This window comes from Protomyctophum parallelum (assembly GCF_964188405.1).
Source record: "Protomyctophum parallelum genome assembly, chromosome: 10".
Classification (NCBI taxonomy): Eukaryota; Metazoa; Chordata; class Actinopteri; order Myctophiformes; family Myctophidae; genus Protomyctophum; species Protomyctophum parallelum.
This window is the reverse complement of record NC_139704.1, coordinates 15,356,052-15,380,226: the sequence shown is the minus strand read 5'-3', so window position 1 is coordinate 15,380,226 and position 24,175 is coordinate 15,356,052. Positions and strand designations below refer to the sequence as shown.

The 24,175-nt window shown below is 40.9% G+C and overlaps 1 protein-coding gene across 3 annotated transcripts in view; it reads right to left on the bottom strand.

Annotated features, from left to right (window-relative positions):
- rasgrp3 (RAS guanyl releasing protein 3 (calcium and DAG-regulated)) overlaps positions 1 to 24,175 on the bottom strand; it is a 46,527-nt gene that overhangs the window by 5,058 nt on the left and 17,294 nt on the right. For 2 of the 3 annotated variants that reach the window (XM_083774588.1, XM_083774589.1), the window contains exons 2-16: positions 22,015 to 22,241; positions 21,316 to 21,418; positions 17,480 to 17,542; positions 15,691 to 15,822; positions 14,632 to 14,779; positions 12,833 to 13,006; positions 11,233 to 11,349; positions 10,316 to 10,594; positions 9,470 to 9,550; positions 8,292 to 8,405; positions 7,843 to 7,958; positions 5,093 to 5,240; positions 3,265 to 3,301; positions 2,795 to 2,944; positions 738 to 1,129 (exon numbers count right to left, since the gene is read on the bottom strand). In XM_083774588.1, the coding sequence (XP_083630714.1) occupies positions 738 to 1,129; positions 2,795 to 2,944; positions 3,265 to 3,301; positions 5,093 to 5,240; positions 7,843 to 7,958; positions 8,292 to 8,405; positions 9,470 to 9,550; positions 10,316 to 10,594; positions 11,233 to 11,349; positions 12,833 to 13,006; positions 14,632 to 14,779; positions 15,691 to 15,822; positions 17,480 to 17,542; positions 21,316 to 21,418; positions 22,015 to 22,084 (2,124 nt within the window). In that variant the 5' untranslated portion in view covers positions 22,085 to 22,241. Of the gene's footprint in view, positions 1 to 737; positions 1,130 to 1,715; positions 1,784 to 2,794; positions 2,945 to 3,264; positions 3,302 to 5,092; positions 5,241 to 7,842; positions 7,959 to 8,291; positions 8,406 to 9,469; positions 9,551 to 10,315; positions 10,595 to 11,232; positions 11,350 to 12,832; positions 13,007 to 14,631; positions 14,780 to 15,690; positions 15,823 to 17,479; positions 17,543 to 21,315; positions 21,419 to 22,014; positions 22,242 to 24,175 lie in introns of those variants that run through there. The other variant, XM_083774590.1, reaches the window with a different exon arrangement.

Here is a 24,175-nt window from a genome sequence, read left to right as displayed (position 1 = left end):
GAAAGGTCCGGGGGACAAATCAACTGGTTTGAAAAAAAAAAGAAAAAGAAAGAAAAGTCAGACAGGAACACACCAATTGTGCATATGCACTTTGTGTACCGGTACATTATTGTAATTTGAAAGTTTCACCGATAATATTTCACCACTATTGATTGCGCAATAGAGCGTCGCAGTCCCTCCCCCTTTCAGAACAACGAGTGGCCCAGGAAATGAATCCCAATGCATTTTTCCCATAGGCATTTCTTTTTTTATTTATTTAAAGACCTTTTAAGCGTCGTACGAAGCCGTCGTGACAAATCATGACAACAAATTTAAAAAAATCGGGCCAAACAAATAATTAGAAAGTAGAAAAAAACGGCAGGTTACAACACTTTTTTAGTTGTTTTTCTTCTTTGTAATTATAATAATGCCACGTGTAATAATGTGTGATAATAATGGCTTAAAAAATAATAAGAAAAAAAGAGCAATAAGCTCAACATACTATATATTATATAAATATAATAACATAATATAATATTACAAAATAATGTAATTTATCGGTATCGAACAATTTGCATATTATCGGATATCGACATCGGCCTAAATTTCAAGATTGTGCATCATTTGAATTTATAGCTAACAAAATCACTAACATCTTAATGTATCGCACACAATATGAAAGCTGAGTGTCTATGTAATAAAATTATTAATAACTTCTGAACAGTTTCTGATGGAGAAAAAGAGAAAAGGCTACCAACCTTCCCTCGGTGTGTTGTATTCCCATTCTGTACGATGCCTACCGGTCCCTCCGTCTGTTCCTGGGAGTCCCTCCTGCCGCGGACCAGCACGCCCTGCTGCTTCCCGGTCTCGTGGTTCTCCCAGCGGGCAAAGCCTTTGTTCTTGGAGGCCTTCCGGTGGGGTCGATACCGCATCTTGGGAAAGGTATGGGAGCCGCTGTCCGTAGACCCCCAGCTGTGCTGCTGCTCGGACCACAGGGGAGACTCGGTCTGCGTGGCCTGGCTCGTGGTGGCCCGTTGCAGGCGCACAGATATCCGCTGGGACGAGCCCGTCATCAGGGTGATGGATTGGCCGACCCGCGTGGGGACACCCACGGGTGCCACCGGCGGGAACTCAAATATGTCGTCCTCATCTGGCAGGAGAAAGGAAAACGGAAATATAATTTGTGGATTAACAACGTGGGGTTTTTCTTTTTGGGGGGGGGGGGATTTTAGTTTTTATTCGGTTGCCATTAGTGGGCGATGATAAAAAGAAGGGATGGCAATGCATGAAATTATGTCACACTGTCAAGAGTGCAAGTGATGTGCCTTATTGTGCCGTTTACAAATGTATAGATTAAGGAACCAAAATCCATTACATCGCTGTGTGTGTCAGTTTAATTCAAAAGCTCACACAAATCGTTCACATGCACCCTGGCTGACAATCCATCTTATTTAGTTTATTCTATTCCTACAGCCTGTATACTTATATTCTAGTCGTTTTAGGCATGCCATTTTTATACAATTTTCCATCATGAAATGTACATATTATGTTACCTTTTACATTCTCTCAAAATGTAACCCAATTAGTATTATTATACTTTGTTATTTAACTTAATGTGCACAACTTAATTAATTTGGTTATCTTACGAGTTACACATTTTTGCAACTTTGGTTATGTTCTACCATTGCGAGTGTAAACTGTGCTAAGCAGTGTTTACACGTCACCATTAAGGTCACCTCAGCCTACTTGCAACCCCGACGGGGCCGGAGCCACCGAAACAGTACCAGGGACCAGGTACTTTGGCCTAATGGAGAAGCAAAGAAGGAGGGTAGAGCTGTGGCGAGACGAACTGATACTATGCGAAGGGAAAGCAACATAAGTGATTTACGGTATACGGTATCAGTGGTTCTCAATCTTTTCAGGCCGTGACCCCCCAGAATAATCATGTTTGAACTGGGGGCGGGGCACGGTGGCACAGTTGGTAGTGCTGTCGCCTCACAGCTAGAAGGTCCTGGGTTCGATTCCCGCTCGGGGCGCTGTGGGTGCTGGCGGCGTGTTTCCTCCTCCGCGTCATCAGTGCCCATACCCGAAGGCGGGGTTGGCGAAAGGGCCTTTCTGTGTGGAGTAGGTACCCTCACAAAAACATGCAGTAATCCTGGTCTCTAAACTGCCTCCCCCTGGCCAGCCGGGACGCCTGATGGAGGGGAAAGGAACTGGTTGGAATAACGTGCTCCTTCCACGCGCTACGTCCAACCAGGGAAACTCCCCCCTGTCAGGTGTAAAGGAGCAACTTGGACACTCAAGCATGAAGGAAGCATGAGTTAAGTCCGTTGCTCTCCCTAGGTTGGCGGAGGGTGTGTAGAGCCCAGGATCACATCACAGGATGATTGACACAGGGGTGAAAAATGGGTTACAAAATCGTGGGACAAAAAATATAAAAAGAAAAAAAGAAAAAAAAAAATTGAACTGGGGACCCACGCCCCCACCCTGACAAGTACATGGAATTGTAGGAGTTGAGGCATTACATTTTGTTTGACTCGGTTCCACAGATACATATTGTGAAAATAGCATGGCATTCTTCACACATTCTTTTTTTATTTGAAAAAGTTGGGAAAGGGGTTTTATAGTATATATCTATTTTTGTAGGGATTAGAAAGGTCTTGAAAGTAAAAAAGAATCCCTTCACTGTCGTCTGGGGATGACAGACAATTAATAATGTGGGGACCCCACTGGGGGTCACGACCCACAGGTTGAGAACCACCAGATTTATATTATGATTTATAATAATTATGTATATAAACATGTATATACACACCTTTACAGCTGGGCAATGCAGGACTACTGGGCAACGAGCAGTGGGTGAGAACTCCTTGGGAGACACTTCCTAACGAGGTGGAGTGGAGCAGCTTCCGACAGGCCAGCACCAACAGCTCCCGGCACTGTTTATGGCAGTTCACTCCACAGTCTGCAATGCAAGTTAAAGATAAGCCAACTAGCACATTTTCCAATAATGTCATTGCTGTACAGTAGATTAGCATGAAGACCAATTAACAAAGACCCGATTTTGGTAGAAGATCTACAAGCTCAGTGCGATGCGTTGTGAGCTTGCGGATAATTATTTTCCGGCAGACTACTACTGTAGTATAAATCAGACTTTAGCAACTATAGTTCAGTGTATACTGGTAGTTGATGTATGAACCGGCCATTAACAATCAATTGCTTCTATATACGTTTTGTCTTGGACATTTGGTCCGTTTCAGCAATAGCAGTCCATCAAAAGCATACCTTTGCACTTGTAGCCCTGTTTGATGATTCCCCAGAGCTGCAGGAGCAGGTCCAATGTGTGGTGGGGGGAGGGGTGAGGGGTGGGGTGGGAACGGTTGGTAAAACAAAAGAATGTTACAATATTAAATGGAGGAAGTATGTTCACACTACAAATTTGTGGGCAGGCCACTGGGCCATAAACAGGATACAATCCCTCACAACACCCTTCCTGTAACCCTATGAAAACGTGCAACAGTGTGTGTGTGTGTGTGTGTGTGTGTGTGTGTGTGTGTGTGTGTGTGTGTGTGTGTGTGTGTGTGTGTGTGTGTGTGTGTGTGTGTGTGTGTGTGTGTGTGTGTGTGTGTGTCGTATGGGGTTGTATGCGTTTGTGAGAACAAGAACAAGTCATTTCCATTGCTGATGCAGCCCAAATAATCACTATTCCATAATGATACAGCCATCTGAGCAATCTACCAGCTAGATGTGTCGGGTAGATTGAATCAGCTTTATCTGAAAATAGCCTGTATGAATAATGTGTCAGGGAAGCAGTGAACAAAGTTGGACTAACTCAGGTTATCTGACTTATTTATCAACACACAGTGTAATCTGACCAGTGGTCCTCCACTTTTTAATGTCAAGGACCCTCAAATAGATATGCATTCTCAGCCAGGGAGTCATAAGAGAAGATTTGTCAAAATGTGTCGGCATAAATAAAATGGGGCGTAAGGGTTTAAACTGTTCATAATTGTAGTGGGGACCCCCTTGAACCCCTCAAGGATCCCAGGGGTACCTGGATCCCAGTTTGAGTGACCTAGACCTACAGGACAATAACTATGGACAGGTGTTCCTGGTGGCAAGTGGAGGACACTGATTCCTAGACAAACAAGTAGCCCACTTGCCAAGTACTAAGACAACTTAATGAAGCCTTAACTGGGAGCTTTACAAAGTTACAGTGTGCAGACTTCTATTTCTTATATTACTAAAACAACAACCCATTAAGACCTGAGGTGGATTCCACAAAAGTCTTTGTTTTCTGAAAAACCCTGGTTGCTCTATATGCGTTAGTCTTATATGTAATGCCATTGCCGTGATTCCAAACGATATTTGCTTGGTGGGTAGATCTTGTTGAGCTTGTCATTTTGAAAGTAGATCTCAAGTCAAAAAAGTGTGGGCACCTCTGCTCTATATCGTTGCTGGGCAGAAACCTCTCATCTCCATATTTTAACTTTCTATGTTTTCTCGTGAATGAATGCCCTACTTGAGCATACTACAGCGACACACCAACGCATCACAAGTGGCAGGTCTGGCCCGGGCTGGCCTAGCGGTCCGGACACCTAAACTGGTAATCCAGCCTGACAGTGTGTTGCGGGTTCGAGTCCCGATCCCGACGACGTTTGCTGCATGTCTTCCCCTCCATCTCTCTCCCCGTTTCCTGACAACTTACTATACATCTATCAACAAAGGCAAAAAGCCCCCCAAAAATATCTAAGTGGCAGATCTACGCAACGCATGTTGAGCTTGTAGATCTGATACTTTTGCTACTTTGAATTTGAATCCAGAAAGTAACAGTTTTGAACATATGAGGTTTCCACCCGACAGACGCTAAAATCCAAAATAACACAGATGCTTTTCCGGGATTAATATGTTAATGGCAATGCTAGAGACAGAGATTTGGAGAGGGCTGTTGTACAAATTGAATAGATCATGCATGTTGACAACATATTGATATTGATTGATATTTCACTGGAATGTTTTAGTTTGTCTTCTATTCAGCACGCACACCATGGTTGAGTCACTTTCAATTGGAGCAATAGTAGATCAACACATGGACACTTCTTCAGAAACTTACAAATCCAGCACAGTGTTCACAGAAGGTAGGCTTCAGGTATGTCATCTCCTGGAAACTGTGGATGAAGCCAGGGCCCATCTTACACTGGAGCAACGGGTTGGCACGCAGAAAATATGCCATCATCTCATCCTTACTGATCAATCCATCTCTGAGAGAGCGAGAGAGAGAGAGAGAGAGAGAGAGAGAGAGAGAGAGAGAGAGAGAGAGAGAAATACAGTCCAAGTGTGACTCCTGTGTCCTGGCATGTCCCTTCTGTCTGACCTTTTCTTTCTACACTCTACTAGTCAATGAAGAAATAAGAGTAACAGCAACAGGTGCTTTCCAATGCTTCATTAAACCACTAGGGTGCAGTGTTTTAAAGCAGAAGACATATCTGCCTTCAACTTGAAGTAAAATTGCACATTTCCACCATCTTCATGTCAAAGCCACAGAATGCCAAATCCAAATTCTCCCAGAACTAGTACTAGTATTTACGGTATTTGGCCACTCATACAGATATGATCGTAGCATTCCTCTAAATTAAATTGATCCTTAAATGGATCTTGGGCTCTGATAATATTGTCATGGGACAGATGGTTACTTATTTATATGGAGTCGCCAGCTCACCGCCCTGGCTGCTCCCCAAACAAAAGCCATGTGCTGGAGGCAGGCCAGGGCTAGAAGTCTCATCAGTGTCAGCACAGCTGATGAGAAGAGGGAGGAGGAACCAACCAGAGGCCTCTCCCTCCCTCCCCCCTTCAGAGTGAGACACTGGTGATTTGGTCTTCACTCCAAGATGATAGTAATGTTGAACCTTTTATCAAACAGGAAACTGTGGTGGTTCCATCATCTCAGAACCATGGCACCGACGGGACTATTTATGAACGCATTTCATCATAATGGGGATTTGTATTTACTGTATGGAAGATAGATTTGCACTGTCACTCTCAACATGGAGAATGAGTATATTATAATAAGTATAATAAACCTTTAGGTGGGGATAGTTAGTTTATCTATTTGGGCATAATGTGAGAATGTTGGTCTGATATTGTCTAAAAACAAAACCAAAAATTATAATAATCATATATCATCATAATGATATGATATGATATGATATAGTACTTTATTGTCAGTTCACACTGAAATTTGTCTTGCGACACAGCAGCCAAGTATGCAGAAACACATAACAAAACACAAACAGGACAATTTACATACATAAAGACATGAGCAATATCCACCGCTTAGATTATCCTGTGGCTACTACATCTCCTGATTAAGCCTCAAGGTCGATTGGTAGACAAAGGACCTCTTTAGTCTGACCTTATTGTATGCTGGTACACCATATCTCCTTCCTGAAGGTAGCAACCTATATTCTCCATACAACACATGCTTAGTATTAGAGGTGATATTCCTTGCTAACCTTAGGATGATGCTGTTATCATATGTGGATGTATAAAGTTTCTGAAGTTGTTGTCCAACAATCTTTGAACAAATGTTCAGTTGTTGCAGCAGTTGTGACTTTAGGGCTGCAGACAAACATCCATACCAGGTGGTACTACAGTACTGAAGAACACTCATAATAACAGAAGTGAAAAACAAAAGAAGAATCCGTCTACTAGCACCGAAGGATCTTAGACGGCGAAGGAAGTAGATTCTTTGCTTTGTTTTCTTACACACTGAATCAATCTGATCTTTCCATGACAAAAGATGGTCTATTACTACTCCTAGGTATTTGTACGAACATACCTGGTTGATCGGTTCACCATGAATAGTAATGGGGGATCTGTGTATCTCTGGTGGTGTAATCATGTTCTCCAAATTATTTCACAGGCTATTCACGGATATTATTCCTGGGGGCTAGTCTTGGCCCACGGGCCACCTGTTGCCTACCCCTGACACCTCCAGGTCTGGGTCTCCTTGTACTCCTGAGTGATCAGTGAGGCTTCCCTAGACTGGCCACAGGCCTTTTTCCCCCCGCTTACAACCATATTTTACACATAGGCTCAAGGTGGGATTGGAATATTTTCCGTAGCTGAACCAAATCAGACAGAGAGAGAGGATGGAGTGGTGCTTGCGTGCGTGCGTGCGTGCGTGAAAGGAAGGAAGGAGAACAGAACCATCTAGGTAACTTAAATGTGTGAAAAGCAAGCTAAATGTGTGAAGGTCTGTGAAGAAATGTGTTATAGTGCAGTTAGAAGATGTGTTTGCATGATGGCTTATGTGATATTTGATGGAGTCATGAAAGACCACTCCCTCTATGATATTCCTTGGCCAGAAAAGACTATATCTGGAGAGAAGGAGAGAAACACAAAAGAAAGACTAGATACAGGAATAAGAGAGCAAGTGAGAGCAAGAAACCCTTCTCTTGCTGTCTCTTTGTGGATCTTTGTACTGAGCACCATTGAAACTTGAATGTTATGTATAGTTTATACCCCACGCGACATATCTGTGTCGTTTTAGATTTGGGCTATATATATATAACTACATCTCCTACCTATCATAATGTATTTAAGTTCCGGACTATATTAAAGTCACATAAAAATGTATAAAAATGTCATAAATATATAATATTAATATGTCAGGTGTGCTGTGAACAAAACACAAATAACTCCTTATTTAACATATTTTTATGTTTGTAAACAAACAAACAGCCTTTTGTACTTTGTACTGGATTACCGTACGTTTACGTAACAGAGTGTTTCTGCATGGCAGATTGGCAGTATTGATACTTTTACTTAAGTAAAACAGGTGAGTACGTTTTCCACACTTACTGGTCTTTGTCCAGAACACAGAAGGAGTCCAGGAAGGGAAAGTTGGCAGCAATGCTCTCAAAATCCTCTTGAGAGATGTAGCCATCGTGGTCATGGTCATAATTCCTGAATACAGACTTCCCAGAATCAGAAAGAATAAATAAAAATAAAGTACATAACTTTAATAATAGTGCACATAACAATACGGTAGACTATCAGTACTTGCTTCGGGGCCTATTTGGTTAGGGGGAACAATGGCTTGGAAATTACGAATTACGATATTGAAAGTAAAGCGTAGAAAATGGCAGTTTTGTCCGATGCCCTATCCTATTACAAAATGTCCAATGTTTTAATCAATGTGTACTCACAGTCTATTTATAATGCCATGCTCATATAAACACTCTCTGTTATGTGAGCATTCATTTCAAAAGGGCTGGTGTGAATTGACTGCAAAAAGGATGCCCACTCACATCGACCACCTTCCTGATGTGCTTGTTGACCACAGAGGGGTCTGGCTTGGTGGTCACACCTGAGGCCCAGTCCAATGGAACAAGGGCCTTGTTGGGAGTTGTTGGAGAGGTAGGCTGTGGAGATGGAACACATACAGTACATGGCTATTCCACATGCAAAAAGCACAACTGTACTGTTTAGTTTCAAGTGAAATTGTGCAGTATATCTTTTCCATTCAGTGTCAATGTCTCATACAAAGCAAAGAAAGGGTGGAAAAAAGAGAGAGTCTAAAACCACCGTAGCCAACACCCCAAACCCCAACCGGACCAAAGTGGTTTCATGTCGTTAACGTATATTAACCCAGTAATGTGTACACACTTTTTTTTTAAATATATATATATATATATACACCAGTAAGGAAGAAACACTGAGGGAGAAAACAAGCCAATAAAGCGCATAGGAAGAATCAACCATGACACGCGAATCCCTTGACTCCTTCAAACCCGCTCTCAAAGGGCACCTATAGGACGGCTGCAATTCGAAACTGGCCCCCGTAAAATCTGAATCCACCCCCCCCTCACACCCTTTTCCCTCTCACTGTATACGTTTATTTTCCCTTTTTACCTCCTTTATGATGAAATCGTGTTCTGTTCTTTGACTATATAGAAGTGTCTATTTGTACGTCTCTAAATGTTTTGATGAATTGAACATGGTGGACCCTCTTGTAAACAAGTGTAATGCTTAATTGGGTCGTCCACTCACAGTTAACAGTCTTTGTATTGAGTTTGTGCTTGAAATGTACTGTAATTCTGCAAACTGTTAATAAATATTTCAATCAATCAATCAAACAGTGATTATAATGAGAATAGCCTCCTGTCTAAAAATTAAAAAATCCTGTCAGGGGTGGTTTACATAACCCAGCAACCTTAGGTATATTAGGCCACTGAAGCAAAGACTTGAGTTAAAAATGTTTGCTTTTTGATAAAAATAAATAAAATAGCAGATCTACAAGCAATTTCTCGTTTTAATGGGTTAATAACAGCAACGGCCCCAGAGTGCTTCCCTGATGTGGACCATTTACACCCATGGTCCATTTACAACGGGTGAATCAATTGAACAAAAATAAATGCCCCCACTGTGTGTCGGGGCCTTTAGGCATGCCAGTATACAGATAGCACTATGCTTAGCAACAACTTACCAATGATTTGGGGTTTCGTGGTTCCCTTAGCAGTGATAGCTCGTAAATCTCATCTTCTGTGTAGTAGAGGTCTAAAGAAAGCTGCAAAGGGGACAGATTTGCAAGTTATACTTGTGTGAAGTGAGCGGTGCCTTTGATGATCTGCTGCACCTGTGACATCATGGGGGGATAGACACACATACACACAAAGCCACACTGCTCAAAAATACATCTTTGGACAGAATGGTGTGGAATTGTAAAAGCGTGCATTTACTGTACGAGAGTAGGCAGTGATCTCCATCAAAATGTCCATTCAAATGAATCACACATCAATCACTTGATGACCCTCTGAGAACCCTTTCTGCCCCTTACAAGATAATGCCTTATTCACCCCTCACTCGCCTGTGACAATTATTAATCATCTAATCGCATTTGAGATAATAATAATCACAGTACATGTTTGCATAATCGTCATAATCATTTCCATTTCCATTTCATATATTTTCAAACTGGAAATAGCCGATCTATCGGCTATTTCATGTTTCATAATCATGTTTTTGGTTTATTTATTTTGAGTATAAGGGTATTAAATGATGCACGTTATTTGTATAGGTTCCCGCAGGGGGATGAGTCTCCGCGTGCCGCCAGACTTTCACCACACGACCTCCTCCCCAAAGACCCCCCCCCCCCCCCCCCCCCCCCCCGGAACCTACCTATTCATTAATTTATTGTTCAACAAATCCTTTAAACTTTCTCACGGTGTGTTCATTCTGACTAGTGAAACGCAATTAAATTGTCAATCGTGCGATGATCTGAGTGACAATGCTCAAGTGAAACGTCATGGTGGTCGGTGACAGCCCCACTCACCGTCAGCAGATAGATGAGGTCCATGTTGGGTTCCACGTGGGCCGCGGCGCTCTGCAGCGACACCAGCTCGTTGAAGGTTACGTACAGCTGTTGCATCTTCACCAGGTTCACCTTGCTGCCGCCGTCCACCCAGTCGGGGAAGACCACGTGCAGCGCGATGAGGTCCTTGAGGTGCACGCCCAGGATGGGGATCTTGAAGCCCTGGCACTCGTTGAAGGACTTGCGGTAGCCGGAGTAGTTGCCATTGGAGGAGACCAACTCTGTCATCTCGCTCCAAATCTGGTAGAGGGGGTGTTTGTTTGTGTGTGTGTGGTGTGTGTGTGTGTGTGTGTGTGTGTGTGTGTGTGTGTGTGTGTGTGTGTGTGTGTGTGTGTGTGTGTGTGTGTGTGCATGTGTGCATGCGTGTGAATGAGAAAGAGAAGGAGAAAGGAGTGAAGTTGGGGGGAGGGGGGCATAAGGCGATATGTAGAGGATCAATAGAGGATTAGGACAGAATCAATATTATTTAACACAGTCACTGGGTTTTAACTTGCACGCCGTGCCTGTTCCCCATCACTCGTCATTTAAACTAACTAAAACCACTCTATTGTTACTCGTGCATCGTTTTGCAGAAATACAAACAGATCTCCAAATAGCAACATGATATTCCCTCTCCAAATTGTATGACAAAAAGGGCTCCTTTTCTGTTTTGCTCGCTCATACAGTTAACAGTTGTGCTGATTTTCGGGTCATAGAAAATATGTGACTTAAAAATAATGTTGTAGAACATATTAATACTACCACTGATATAAAGGGTTTTGACAATATTACAATTATCGACTCTAGATAGTTAAAATGTAGTGAACTTCTATATACTATTTATCCACAAATGCATGAAAAGTAAATAAACCTCAGTCTCAATCTTGACATGTACTGACCTTTGTGACCTCTGGGGTAAGGTGGTAGTGAGTCTCCTTCAGTCGAGAGATGGAGCTGTGACTCAAACCACCGACCACTGCCATCAGAGTGTTGAAGTTCTGTAACTGGAGCAGTTTCTATAATGAGGGAGAGATGTGTGTGAGTATAATTATATAATTAAAATGCATGACCTATCCCTCGGCCAGGCTAACAAAAAAACAAAACAACAACAGAGGGTGGACAAGATAGATAGAGGATGACACCAAGGATGTATAAAGTGTTCTAATAACATTAATAGTGTTTGGATATACAGTAGGTCTGTGTATAGGAGAAGATGTCAGTGATGACAGAAGAACATTTTACAAAATTCAATCAATAGTACCATGGTTTAAGTGCTTGCATTCTTATCACCGCTCTCCTCCAACCTTCCAACCTCACTAAAAGGAATGGAATAGCCATCGTGTGCGAAGGCAGACTGTTATGCATTAGTATAGGAGGCCGACTGCACTAATGAAGGAGACAGACCAGCCATGTCATGTTATTACTGTTAGGTACCTGAATCGTCCCTTTCACAACAACAACACTGATAGAGTAATGAGAAAGCAAGGCACTTCTCATGGAAAAAAAGTGCCTTGCACTGTTTGCACAAGCACACGATTTGACAGGTAAGTGCAGCTGAAAATAATAACATTATTTGTTTCATTTCGGTGTCCCTTATGTGCCAGCATGAAGTTAAATACTAGTGACTTATTTTCTGTCAATTACACACCCAGAAATGGAGTCTCCTACTGACCAGGTCATCGAATTATTGCCTGAGGAATGTGACCAATTAACAGTTATAACAGCAGTTATTATGTTATTAATGTCAGCTGTGTTTACTCATCAAAAGGATCCATTGTCATGAATGGGTGTTGGCCCTCCCCCCACCGAAGTACACATCCGTCTGTACACAAACAACCACCTACACACAGAACAATTACAAGCCTAGTACAACACAACAAAACCTCAATAGTGATGAAACAACATTATTGCTTGAAGGATACAGTTCCACCAAGCATTTCTATTCATGCTTGATAGTGAATGTTCAGCCTTTTGAGCTGCAATGAAAACAAGCAAAATCCCTCAACAGTGACATCTGCTGGCAAATTGTCATGTCATATATATGGGATTTGTGGACTGTTACATCGGAGCATTTGTTTGAGCCTAATTATTCAGAAAACCCCACCAAACCACAGAAGATCTACTGAATGTTCAAAGTTCAGTTTTTTTGGTACAGAAAACAAAAAAAGAAATTACAAAAACTTTCTTTTATCATTCAGACCTTTAACCCATTCTGAACGGGCACCCATTTTGGTGTTGGCATCATGTTATGCTTTAGCTATTGAAAAATAGCAGATCTACAAGCTCATATCGCGCCACCGAGTGGCGCGATACGAGCTTGTAGGTCTGCTATTTTTGAATAATCGAAGAACGACTGACATTTTTAGAATCTGATCTCAGGTCAGAATGGGTTAATCAGACCAGTGTGTGTCCAGTGGAAAACCTCGTATGAATCTGATCTCAGGTCAGAATGGGTTAAATAGTGAGTACTTGTTTCCACCACTGGTGAATAATTCTCACCTGGGCCACGTGGATGTATTTGGTGATGACGTCGGCGCGGTGCTGTGGCGTCAGCTTGCTGAGCACCATGAGCTGGACCCACTGGGACACGCCGTTGAAGAGGGCGATGGAGCGCTCCAATGTGGGGTTGTCCACTAGGCAGCCGTGGATCACATAGCTGCGGTAGTCTGTGAACTGCAGAGGAGAACACGTTGTTTACGAGAACCGGTTTAGGCACTTTCAGCTGACCTTCTCTCATTCAGAGCGACTTAAAATGTGTATACAGCAACAGTATAGGAAAGGTCAAATGTCTCTCTGGATTCCACCACGGTCGCACCAAACTGGGTGTGGCATGCATTTCCAACTTGCATCGTTCCAAGTAGGCCAGTGCCCGTTTGGCATAATAATAATAATAATAATAATAATAATAATAATAATAATAATAATAATAAATATAGCTGCAAGCAGCGATAAGGCGGGACCAAGAAAGAAGACGATACGCAATAAGAACAATATGCACAAATAAGACAGGTTGAATTGTCGGATTGGTGACGAAGGTGAGGACGCAAATTGTGATTGGCCGGAATGGTGTAGGATAATGTACAATGATAAGAGCGCCCCTCACGTCACACGGGTGTGATGTTTTTAAGTCTGAACATCAAAAACTGAAAAAGGAAATCAATGATACATATAAACTTTATTATTATTTTTGGGTAGTGTTATTGGGATCCACTCGTAATTCCGACGGCGCATTCGTCCAACAACGTGGCTAGGCGTGAGGTTAGGGTTAGGGACAGGGTTGGTAACTATTAATGATGCTGACCCAGCAAAATAAAGAAAAAATAATATATCCCCAATGACTAGTCTTGCTAATGTGTGCAAACATTTGTTATAAATTGCTGGAAGTGAAACAAAGCGACCACTACGTTACTCAAGCCTCCCATGCAAAAATAGAATGCACACATGGTGCATTGGGCACCAATCCTGAATCCTTTACTATTCTTATCACAGAAGCAAACCTGAAAACATTCTTTATCTCCTGGCTGTCTGGTCAGTGGAAACAAGGCATGCAGTTCACACAGGGGCCAGCCAGCCCCATGCAGATCAAAGCTCTAGCACATGTGCGTCTTCTCTCAGTACGTACGTAGAGTACGTACTGTATGTCTCTGTGTTCAATTCAATCTATGTGGTGGATTTTATACAACATTCAATTATGAAATGCCAGACATGTCATATCTAAGCTATTAGAAATAAAGGAGGATGAATGCTCTCTCATAAGCGATATTTCTGATGTATTGAAAATGTATTGAACAACAGGCCCCAGCTGCTCGTTACTATACTCGACCATTGGCCCCTCGAGGGACAGCGAGTGCTCGCTCGTTCTGGGCCCTTCTACACTAGTTGTGACCAAAAGAAGGAGATTGGAAACAAACAGGCGTACCTACATAGCAGGGGATCCAGTGTGATTTTGGGGGTGTTTTTTCTTTGTGGGCTTGTAGGTTTGGCTTAATGTAGTAAACCACAGACACCAGTATTAATCAACTCAAAACGTGTGGTCAACCTACAAGGGTGCATGTAAACACAAACATTAAATGCCATTGGTATTGCCAATGACAATTTTGAGTGTTTGTATAAACACAAACATTGAAAACAAAGGTGAGGACGCAAATTCTGATTGGCCGGAATGAGATGATGTATGATGTACGATGATAAGAACGTATAATGTGATGACAAACAAAAAAACTAAAACTAAAAGATAAACTCGTGGGCAGACAAACACTAGTATTATTATACTGAATGGACTTTTTATATGCACTCACGGATATCCTTCTGATGGACTTGAACTCCAGGAAGGTGAGGTGCTCCGCCAGCTCCATGGGCTCCAGATGGTCGAAGAGCAGAGACGCCTTGCCCTTCTTGGCGTGTTTCTTCCTCTGTGTAACTTTACGCATCCAGTCATACGACGGACTGCAAGGACACGCAGGGCAGGGGGAAACAACGGAACGCATAGTGTCAGCCACCTCTCGTGTGCACAGTGCACAGAGCATAGTGTCAGCCACCTCTCGTGTGCACAGTGCACAGAGCATAGTGTCAGCCACCTCTCGTGTGCACAGTGCACAGAGCATAGTGCCAGCCACCTCTCGTGTGCACAGTGCACAGAGCATAGTGTCAGCCACCTCTCGTGTGCACAGTGCACAGAGCATAGTGTCAGCCACCTCTCGTGTGCACAGTGCATCGGCCCCCCATGTGGCAAGCTGCACAGTCACATCAGTGGTGCAAACTAAAGTAACTAAGTACTTTTACTCAAGTACTGTAATTATGTACAGTTTTTAGTATTTCCAATGTTCAGCACTTTTACTTCCACTCCACTACATCTCAAAGGCAAATATTGTACTTCTACTACTACTACTAGCTATAGAACAAGTATTGTACTTCTACTACTAAACATCAGTTACTTCGTAGATTCATACAGTAACCACTTCAGCCCCATATACATTTTGGCCATTTGAAAATAGCCGATCTACAAGCTCACAGTTTTTAGCTTGCAGTTTTTAGCTGCTGTTTAAATATTTTGATAGATTTCAAACATTTGAAAACTTGTGAAACAGGACATTCTGCTAAATTAGTACAGTTTGATACCAATACATTTGTACTTTTACTCAAGTACATTTTGAATTTCGGACTTTTAGAGTAGGCTAGTATTGCTACTTTTACATAAGTAAAACATGTGAGTACTTTTTCCATCACTGAGTCACATGCACCACAGCGGCCGACAATATCCCATTTCAAATGGAGTGACATCGTCATCGCAATCAATTGGCAGCAATAAGCAAGCATGTGTGTGTGACTGTGTGTGTGTGTGTGTGTGAGTTCCTTACATAGTGGAGATGTCGATGAGTTTGAAGTGCTGCTCACAGCCCAGCTCTGCTGCTATTTCTCTGAACTCCTCCGTCATACGGATCAGACCCAGGTCTAAGTTGAACTCTGCAGGAAACGTCACTATCCAGTACCTGGACACACGAGTGCCCGCATGCACGCACACGCATATGCACGCGCACACACAAACACAAACAATGTTACTATAAGGACATCAACATTTTAGGAGAAAATTGTAGAATTTAGCATTGGATATTCAAAAATAGCAGATACAGTACAAGCTCGCAGCGCTATTGCTATTTTTTTTAATTTCTGGAAAGTGTTTTTTAATCATATTGAATTATGAAAAAGTTTGAGAACCATTGATTTAGAAAGGCATTTGTAGAATTGGCCTCAGGTCTTAATGGGTTGGGTACCGTTCTTAATGTCCGGTACAACCCGGCCAGGATTGAAAGGCCAACCTCCTAGTCTCAGGGCTCACACTCTATCCACAAGGAGTGTAAAAACCTCTTAGCAGCAGAGCAATGGTGAATGTGCAGGATTGGGGGAGGCGGGGGAGGATAATAGACTGCATGGCAAGGTAAGTTAACAAGATGTGATGACATGCACAATATCATCGTACAGCGATGTCTTAAAGGTTCATCAAATTTGCATTGCGCCCGAGCAGAGCATCCATCGCTGAATGGGAATGTGATGAGCAGCAGTGTGGGATTCAGAGTGATCTCATCGATGAAGAACCAGAGGAATGCACTGATGCAGAAAAAGGGGGTCACTGGCAGCTGTTTGCTCATATGTGATAACACGTGGACAAGGTGAGGAGAGCCAAGTGTTCAAGACGTGCCATAAGTGTAAGCCAATGCTGCAAAGCCATTTGGGACCACAGCATTACACACACAGTGACCTTGGCCAGCAGCACTACACAGTAGATCTGCAGTGTTAATGTGTGGTGGTTCCAAAATGTGTACACTCCCAGAGTTAAATAAAAAAGGATTTGACAGTGTAGTTGTTAGGCAAAGACCACAGAAGAATGTGTGCTTTTCTAGCACATGGTTGTAAGTTATTTACTTAGTTGATGCAGACATTTTAAGGAAGTGAAACTGATTTAGAGTCCAACACTTATGTCCTGTATCCTAAAAGGACTACTAAATAACATCCTATTAATATAATATTACATTGTCTTATGATAAAGCAAACATGTGCCTTCTAAAGAGGTTACGTACATACTGTATACTAGGACAAGCTATCAATGCACCTAAAACCTAAATGCGTCACAGTAATGTGGTACGTCATTCTGCACAAAGCCTGAAGCCTTCTCGACTTCACTAAAATAGTGAATCACAAGATCACTGAATCATTCAACATATTCAATTCCTTTCAATGGTCCATAAGTAATATCAACCCATGGTGCCTTGGCCAGCTTCCCGTGCCCTGTCAGGAGTCAGGCCACAGCTACAATAACTGACTGTCACATTGAATTACGTCACTTTCGTGGCTTCTAGGCTACTTACCTACCGATGTCATGGAATATATTCAAAAAGACAGTTGTCTTTTCTGGATTTTATTCAGTAAAACCCAATTAGGCTATAATGAATTAACCCGTATAAGACGTGAAAGCATCTGTGTCATTTTAGATTTTAGCCACATATATATAGCAACATAAGTTTTTCAGAAAACTCTAAACAGTGGTTTAGAAGAGTGGTTAGCAAAAATAGCAAAACATTTTCGGATGTTGGGTCCACGGCTGGTTACCTGTAAATGTTGGGATGGAAAAATGAGGGTCTGGGATCTTACCTCATAAAATAACAAATCTTCGACCGGGTTCTTTGGCAGTTGTCACCGCGGCAGTCACGATACGTGCGGTTGGGTTAAGGAAAACTTGTTTTTAGACTTAAAGATGAAGTGCCACCATTTTTTTCCACCCTAAAACATGATCATCAGGTATTGTTACAATATAAGGGGGAAGAACTTTTTCCAAAAAGTGTACAGTATTTGTTAAAATCATGCTTTTATGTGGACACGCCCACCACTTCATTAAGTATGCCTGGTTTGCCTGGTGGGTGGTGATCCACCTGAACTGAAGCCGCACCCACAGCTGTAGTTGTATGATAAAGGGGGAGGGGTTAGGGGAGGGGCTGATAGTGTGGTGTCACTATATTACTGTTTACTTCATTGGCCTGTTTGACTATCAAGGGTTTAGCCTCCAGGAAGAGTCAATACACCATTGCACATAAAAACAACTCCAGGGTGTCTAATGAAGTACTGTCACCTCATAGACACATTAAAAACTGGAAAAATAAAAAAAATTGTGGCACTCCATCTTTAATATATGACATCAAACCATGTAATCAGACTTTTTGACAAGTTGTACAAGTCAGAACAATCAGCTCTGTGGCTGTTCATCCTCAGGACCAAAGTGGTGGCCAACATCTCTTATTCTACCTCTGTCTCTTCCTTGTGTAAAGCATAACAATGACTTTGACCTTTGACATTTTCTACCCCAGTGGTTCTCAACCTGTGGCGTCCCCACATAAGAGAGTAGTTACACAAGTTTTCAAATCATTGTAGTGGAGTAAACAGTAGAGATGTGATGTAATAAAAAGTAAACTTAAAAGTATTGGAAATCGAAAATAATCCAGTAAAGTAAAACATTCTCAAATTACTTACCGGTAGTTATTTTCCACAACTGCAGGCAGGGTATCAGTTCAGTGCTTGTCAGTTCATCTAGATCAGTGGACAATTCATAACAACACTACTGTGCTTCCATGTCAATTAAATGGAAGATGCTTTGGTTATGGTATCCGTAGCAATAAATATCAAATAGGTGTCTGTGAAGTGAACCCGCAAGTAAGGCTTATGACCACCCAGGCGAAAAATATATTTATTCCATACTTAAGTACACTTTTAGCACAGAAAGTATGTTAAATGTATACTTGTAGTGTCTCTAATCATATTAATAGTACATTTTTGCTAAATATAATATAAGTGAACATAAATTAATTTGTGATTTAGCACATTTGTGATGTGTACTAAATGAGAAATATATTTCAAATAGTATGAAAATATGCTTTTCATGAGTGCATTAATTTTATGTTTACTTTTGTCTAACTTAAATACATATAATCACAAATACATTTGTGATGATTATATTTTAAGTACTTTATCAATATATTCACAACAAGTTCTCCTGAACATGCATTTATTGTAAGATTTACTTTAATTATTTATAATAATTAAAAATATATTGGTGATTATTATATTTTAAAGGTATATTCAGTGATTTCACTTAATTCAAATATCACTTATTTTTTTGTTTTGTTGTGACAATCCTCTCTACTATAGAGTGTGCTGACCATATAAGGAGTTCCTCCCTGTCCCCAGTTAACCCCTGGGGGTCAGAATACCTTAGGTTTCGTTTTTGGCTCTCTATCCTGATTGGATGAAAGGCTTAGGTCCCAGCCAAAAACGAAACCTAAGGTTTTTTGAGTGAAATCACTGAATATACCTTTAAGTCCATTAGCAATATATTCATAGCAAGTTCTCCTGAACATGCATTTATTGTAAGATGTACTTTAATATAATAATTAAAATACATTTGTGATTATTATATTTTAAGCACTTTATCAATATATTCATAGCAAGTTCTCCTGAACATGCATTTATTGTAAGATGTACTTTAATATAATAATTAAAAATACATTTGTGATTATTATATTTTAAGTCTATTAGCAATATATTCATAGCAAGTTCTACTGAACATGCATTTATTGTAAGATGTACTTTAATATAATAATTAAAAATACATTTGTGATTATTATATTTTAAGTCCATTAGCAATATATTCATAGCAACTTAACCTGAACATGCATTTATTGTAAGATGTACTTTAATATAATAATTAAAAATATATTTGTAGATTGTATTTTTTAAATGCACTCTTAGCATATTTTAAGTAAATATATTTGTAGATTGTATTTTTAATACATTATAAATACAATACAAGTATAAACTTTCAGTATATTAAGTTTAAGTATATTAAGTACTAATGTGCTATAAATACTGCCAGGTGAAATGGGAGTGGCTAGAGGAAGTCCATTTCCCAGCATACACTGGGGCGCCAAGGACTGTGTGTTATTGTTCTTATTTGTGTTATTATTTGAATATTAGAATGTATACTGGAGTTATGTTATGGGTCATTGTGTTTAGGGTTTTGTTGTGGAGTTATTTGGTGATTTATGTTGTTTTATGTGGTTTGTTAGTAAAACCATGACTCTAAATGTCTGTTGGTTTGGTCAGTCTCTCTCCCCTTTTCCCATTCAAATGTATAGTAACATGGTTGCTCCAATTAAGAGTTATATATGCAAATATATGCAAATATATACTTTTTTTAAATATATTTTAAGCACATTAGTTTGTAATGTTATTATATTAACACATTGGTATATTTTAAATGTATTTATTTAATACTTGATATACACTTATAATACACTATAAAAATACACTATAAATATAATATAAGTATGCTTTTCACTCATCAGAAAAAGTATACTTGGGATACTGGAAGTATATTTTCAATTTAACACTATTTTTTTGTCACAAAAGGGTTAAAAAGTATAGAAAAAATATATTTAAGATATGTTTAAGTAGATCTGATAGTGTATTCGAGATAACAAAGTATATTTTAAGCACATTAGTTCATAATGTTAGTCTATTAACACATTGGTAGTATATTTTAAATGCATTTATTTAATACTTGATATACACTCGATATATTCAAAAATACACTATAAATATAATCTAAGTATGCTTTTCAAAAGTATACTTGGGATACTGGAAGTATATTTTCAATTTAACACTATTTTTTGGTCACAAAAGGGTTAAAAAGTTTAGAAAAAATATATTTAAGATATGTTTTAGCACATCTTAAGTGCAACTTAAGCATAAAAAGTACAACTTAAGTAGTTTCAAAATAGCACAATTTAAATTAAAATAGTTTCAAGTACAAATAAGTACATTTAGTATACTTTAAAAAAGTATACTAAATATATTTCTTTTTCGCCTGGGCAGTGGTGGGGAAACTTATCTATGTACTTGTGAGGCCATGGTGTTAATTAATGTTTTTTAGAGATATTAATATTTTATGTATGCCTTTTTGCAATTCTGAACACTATTGCACAAGAGCTGCAGTAGCAGGTAGCCTACAAAATATGGGCAGAAATAAAGCATTCTTGCATATCGTTGCAGTCGGACAGAAGACTTTTTTTTCACATAAATGTACACCATACTTGATCATACCACAGCGCTACACAAAATCTAAAGTAGCAGCTGTCACTTTTGTGCCACGTTTCGTGCTTGTAGATCGGCTACTTTTGCTATCCTTGAATTTTAATCCTACATAGATGCACTGCGGCACAACAGTTTACAACAAGACCCTGATGCTAGATAGTATAGAGGAGGGCAGCGTTTCAGGAGACCCGAGTTGATGTTGGCCAGACTGAACTCTCGCATCGCATCGAATTTGAATCCTGAAAAGTTAACAGTTTTTGGACATATGAGGTTCGGTGTCCCCCCCCCCCCCCCCTCCCCCGACTGTCGTCGGCCCGGTGGGGCTTCCGGCCCTGGAAGGATATATCATCAGCAGCTTCCCGGCCAGCTCCGTGGACGTGACATACCAGCGGTGCATCAACAGCAGGGTGCGAGGAAGCAGGCTGGACTGCAGCTCCCCATTGTCATCTGTGGAAGAGGAGGAGGCAAGTAACACAATGTCACCCATGCCATGTGTGCGTTCCACACCACAACGCCCACAAACACGCCAACACAAGTGTTAAGTATACAGTGATGAGTCAGTGATTGTTGTTGTAAACAATGTAAATTACCGCTTGCTAAGCGTCTTATTTCATTGTGTCTAGATAGGCGGGGCTTGGCAACGGTATTTTAAATAGAATAAGGAATGCCTTCCTGATCTCAGTAGACAGTATAAAGTCCTCAGTGCTTTGATAAGAGTACCGGCAGGTTTACTGCGTCACCTATGAATCTTTTTGTTTTTACCATTAAAACCAGGAAAGCATAGGTGTCACATTCAATGTTAGTGTTCAAAAATAGCAGATATACAAGTGTTGTGCTGCGAGCTTGTACATCTATTTTTAAACATTTTTGAAAAATCTTGAAAGTGTGTAAGCTAATGATTTAGAAGGCATTTCATTTGTAGAATCGGCCTCAGGTATTGGCAGGTACTAGCATTCCAGAGCTAACTTAATGAATATATAGACATTAAAAGACAGAGATCTCAAAACCATTTCAAATGGTTTCCTATTGGTTCACACACACACCCAAAGCGTGGATGCATTCCTCCAGGAGGACGTCGAAGGGAGCTGCCTTCCCCAGAGTGGACGAACCCATGGTGGCGCGCGGGCCGACCGGGGGGCACCTACTGGCCGCGCAGACCGACAGCTTCACGCCCCCTGCTGGCCAGGTGAACACATGGCACACCTCCACAGCTGGAGGTCACTGGGGGTCAAGGCGTCTCGCTCAGCGCTCTGGACCAATCAGGAAGTCCCTTTAGAGAGGAAGTGAAGAAGCAGAACATACAGTAAGCCGTGAGTGCAGTAATTAGCGTAATGAATTATGCAAATGTGCATCTTCCTTTTTGTGCTTCGTGTATGTGATGAAGTGAATGCAAATGTATCCAAATTAGCGATGGCATGATAATTGATATTATAAAAGGGGGAAATTGAAAAAATAATGTATTGCTAAGATTGGAATTTATCATGAAATTATAAATAATAATATAAGGAATAACTCAGCTACACTGGTTTATTAATTCATTTCGATCACTGGGATCTTCTTCAGGAATGTAATTATCATCCCATCCCTAATCCACAATCTGTGTGTTGTTTTATTACCACTTGTCGATAGTTAAACACATTTATGCCCATCATCATGTCCAGGATATCAGATCGCGTGGAAAATGGACGAGGACGGACGGACGGACAGACTGACAGCGCTTAGTGAGTGAGTGAGACAAGCTTTAGAAAACACTATTGATGAGCTGTTCAGGGATTTCTCTGAACATGTACACATGTTCCCTCATGCACACAGAGTGACCGACTGCCTCTCCGAGAACTCCTGTGGCTGTCATCAATATTTGAGCGGTGGGCAAACAAATCCCAAAATGTAGCTTTGTGTGTCCTTATGTCTGTCTGTCTGTCTGTCTGTGGTACCAACACGTGACACTGTTGAGCGCTGTTGAGCTTCACACTGTGCACAGGTGCATGATGGGAAGCTGAGTTAGTGTAATACCAATGTCTTTTTCAGCAAGCAGTACAGTACAGTACAGTACAGTACAAGTATGAATAAAGTACAGTACGAGTACAGTACGAATACAGTAAGAGTACAGTACAAGTACAGTATAGTATGAGTACAGTATGCATCATACAGTAGAGTACAGTACAATACAACACAGAGTACAGTACAGTACGAGCAGTACAGAACGATTAGTACAGTATAACAATTACAGTATAGTTCCACGGCTCAGTTCACACAGGTGTGATTTTAACAACCGTCAAAACAGCTGATGATTACAGACACATTGCATAATCCTCTTCTGGACCAATGAACTGGACAGTGATGCACCAAACCAGCTGTCAATATCCCTGTTGATATCCTCCTCGGCCTACAGCTGAAGACCGGCTTTATGTAATAACCATACTCTGATATTTTACTATTTTACTTCAAGTAATAGTAGCAATACCACAATATAACAATACTCTGTTACAAGTAAAAAGGCATGTGTTATTTTTGTTTACAAAGGTATGAGTCTAGTAGCCAGCCCATAGAGCCCCATTGTGAACCCAGACATGTTGAGTACACCAACGTTTTATGTTAGAAATGTTTAGCATGGGTCCCCAGCATTTAGAAACTGCCGAATGCTAACTTGCATATGTTAAGCAATTCTCATAATTTGCATAATCACTTGTATGGACAATACTGTCCACACTGATGATCGAAAAGGACATGAGCATGGGCGTAGTTTGAACTTGACCCCAGGTGGGGCGAATGTTTGGGGTGAAGCCCAATTTATTTTACCATTTTTTAAATTATTTTGCAGTTTTTTTTACAATGCCCTAACCCCTAAAAATGAGTTATTAGGACAGCAGCGTGCGCGCGCACGCACACACACACACACACACACACACACACACACACACACACACACACTCAGATGCATGTGTGTGTGGCGAACCACAAACAATGGACCACATCATGAGATGTATCTCTGCTCCACAATGTACTGGAGATGACCTGGCCAAGCCAAATGCCGCTGCACTCGCCTGTGCCAACCACTGGAAAGACGTGATATAGAGGATGGCCGGACACGAAGAAGAAGACACACACACACACACACACACACACACACACACACACACACACACACACACACACACACACACACACACACACACACACACACACACACACACACACACACAC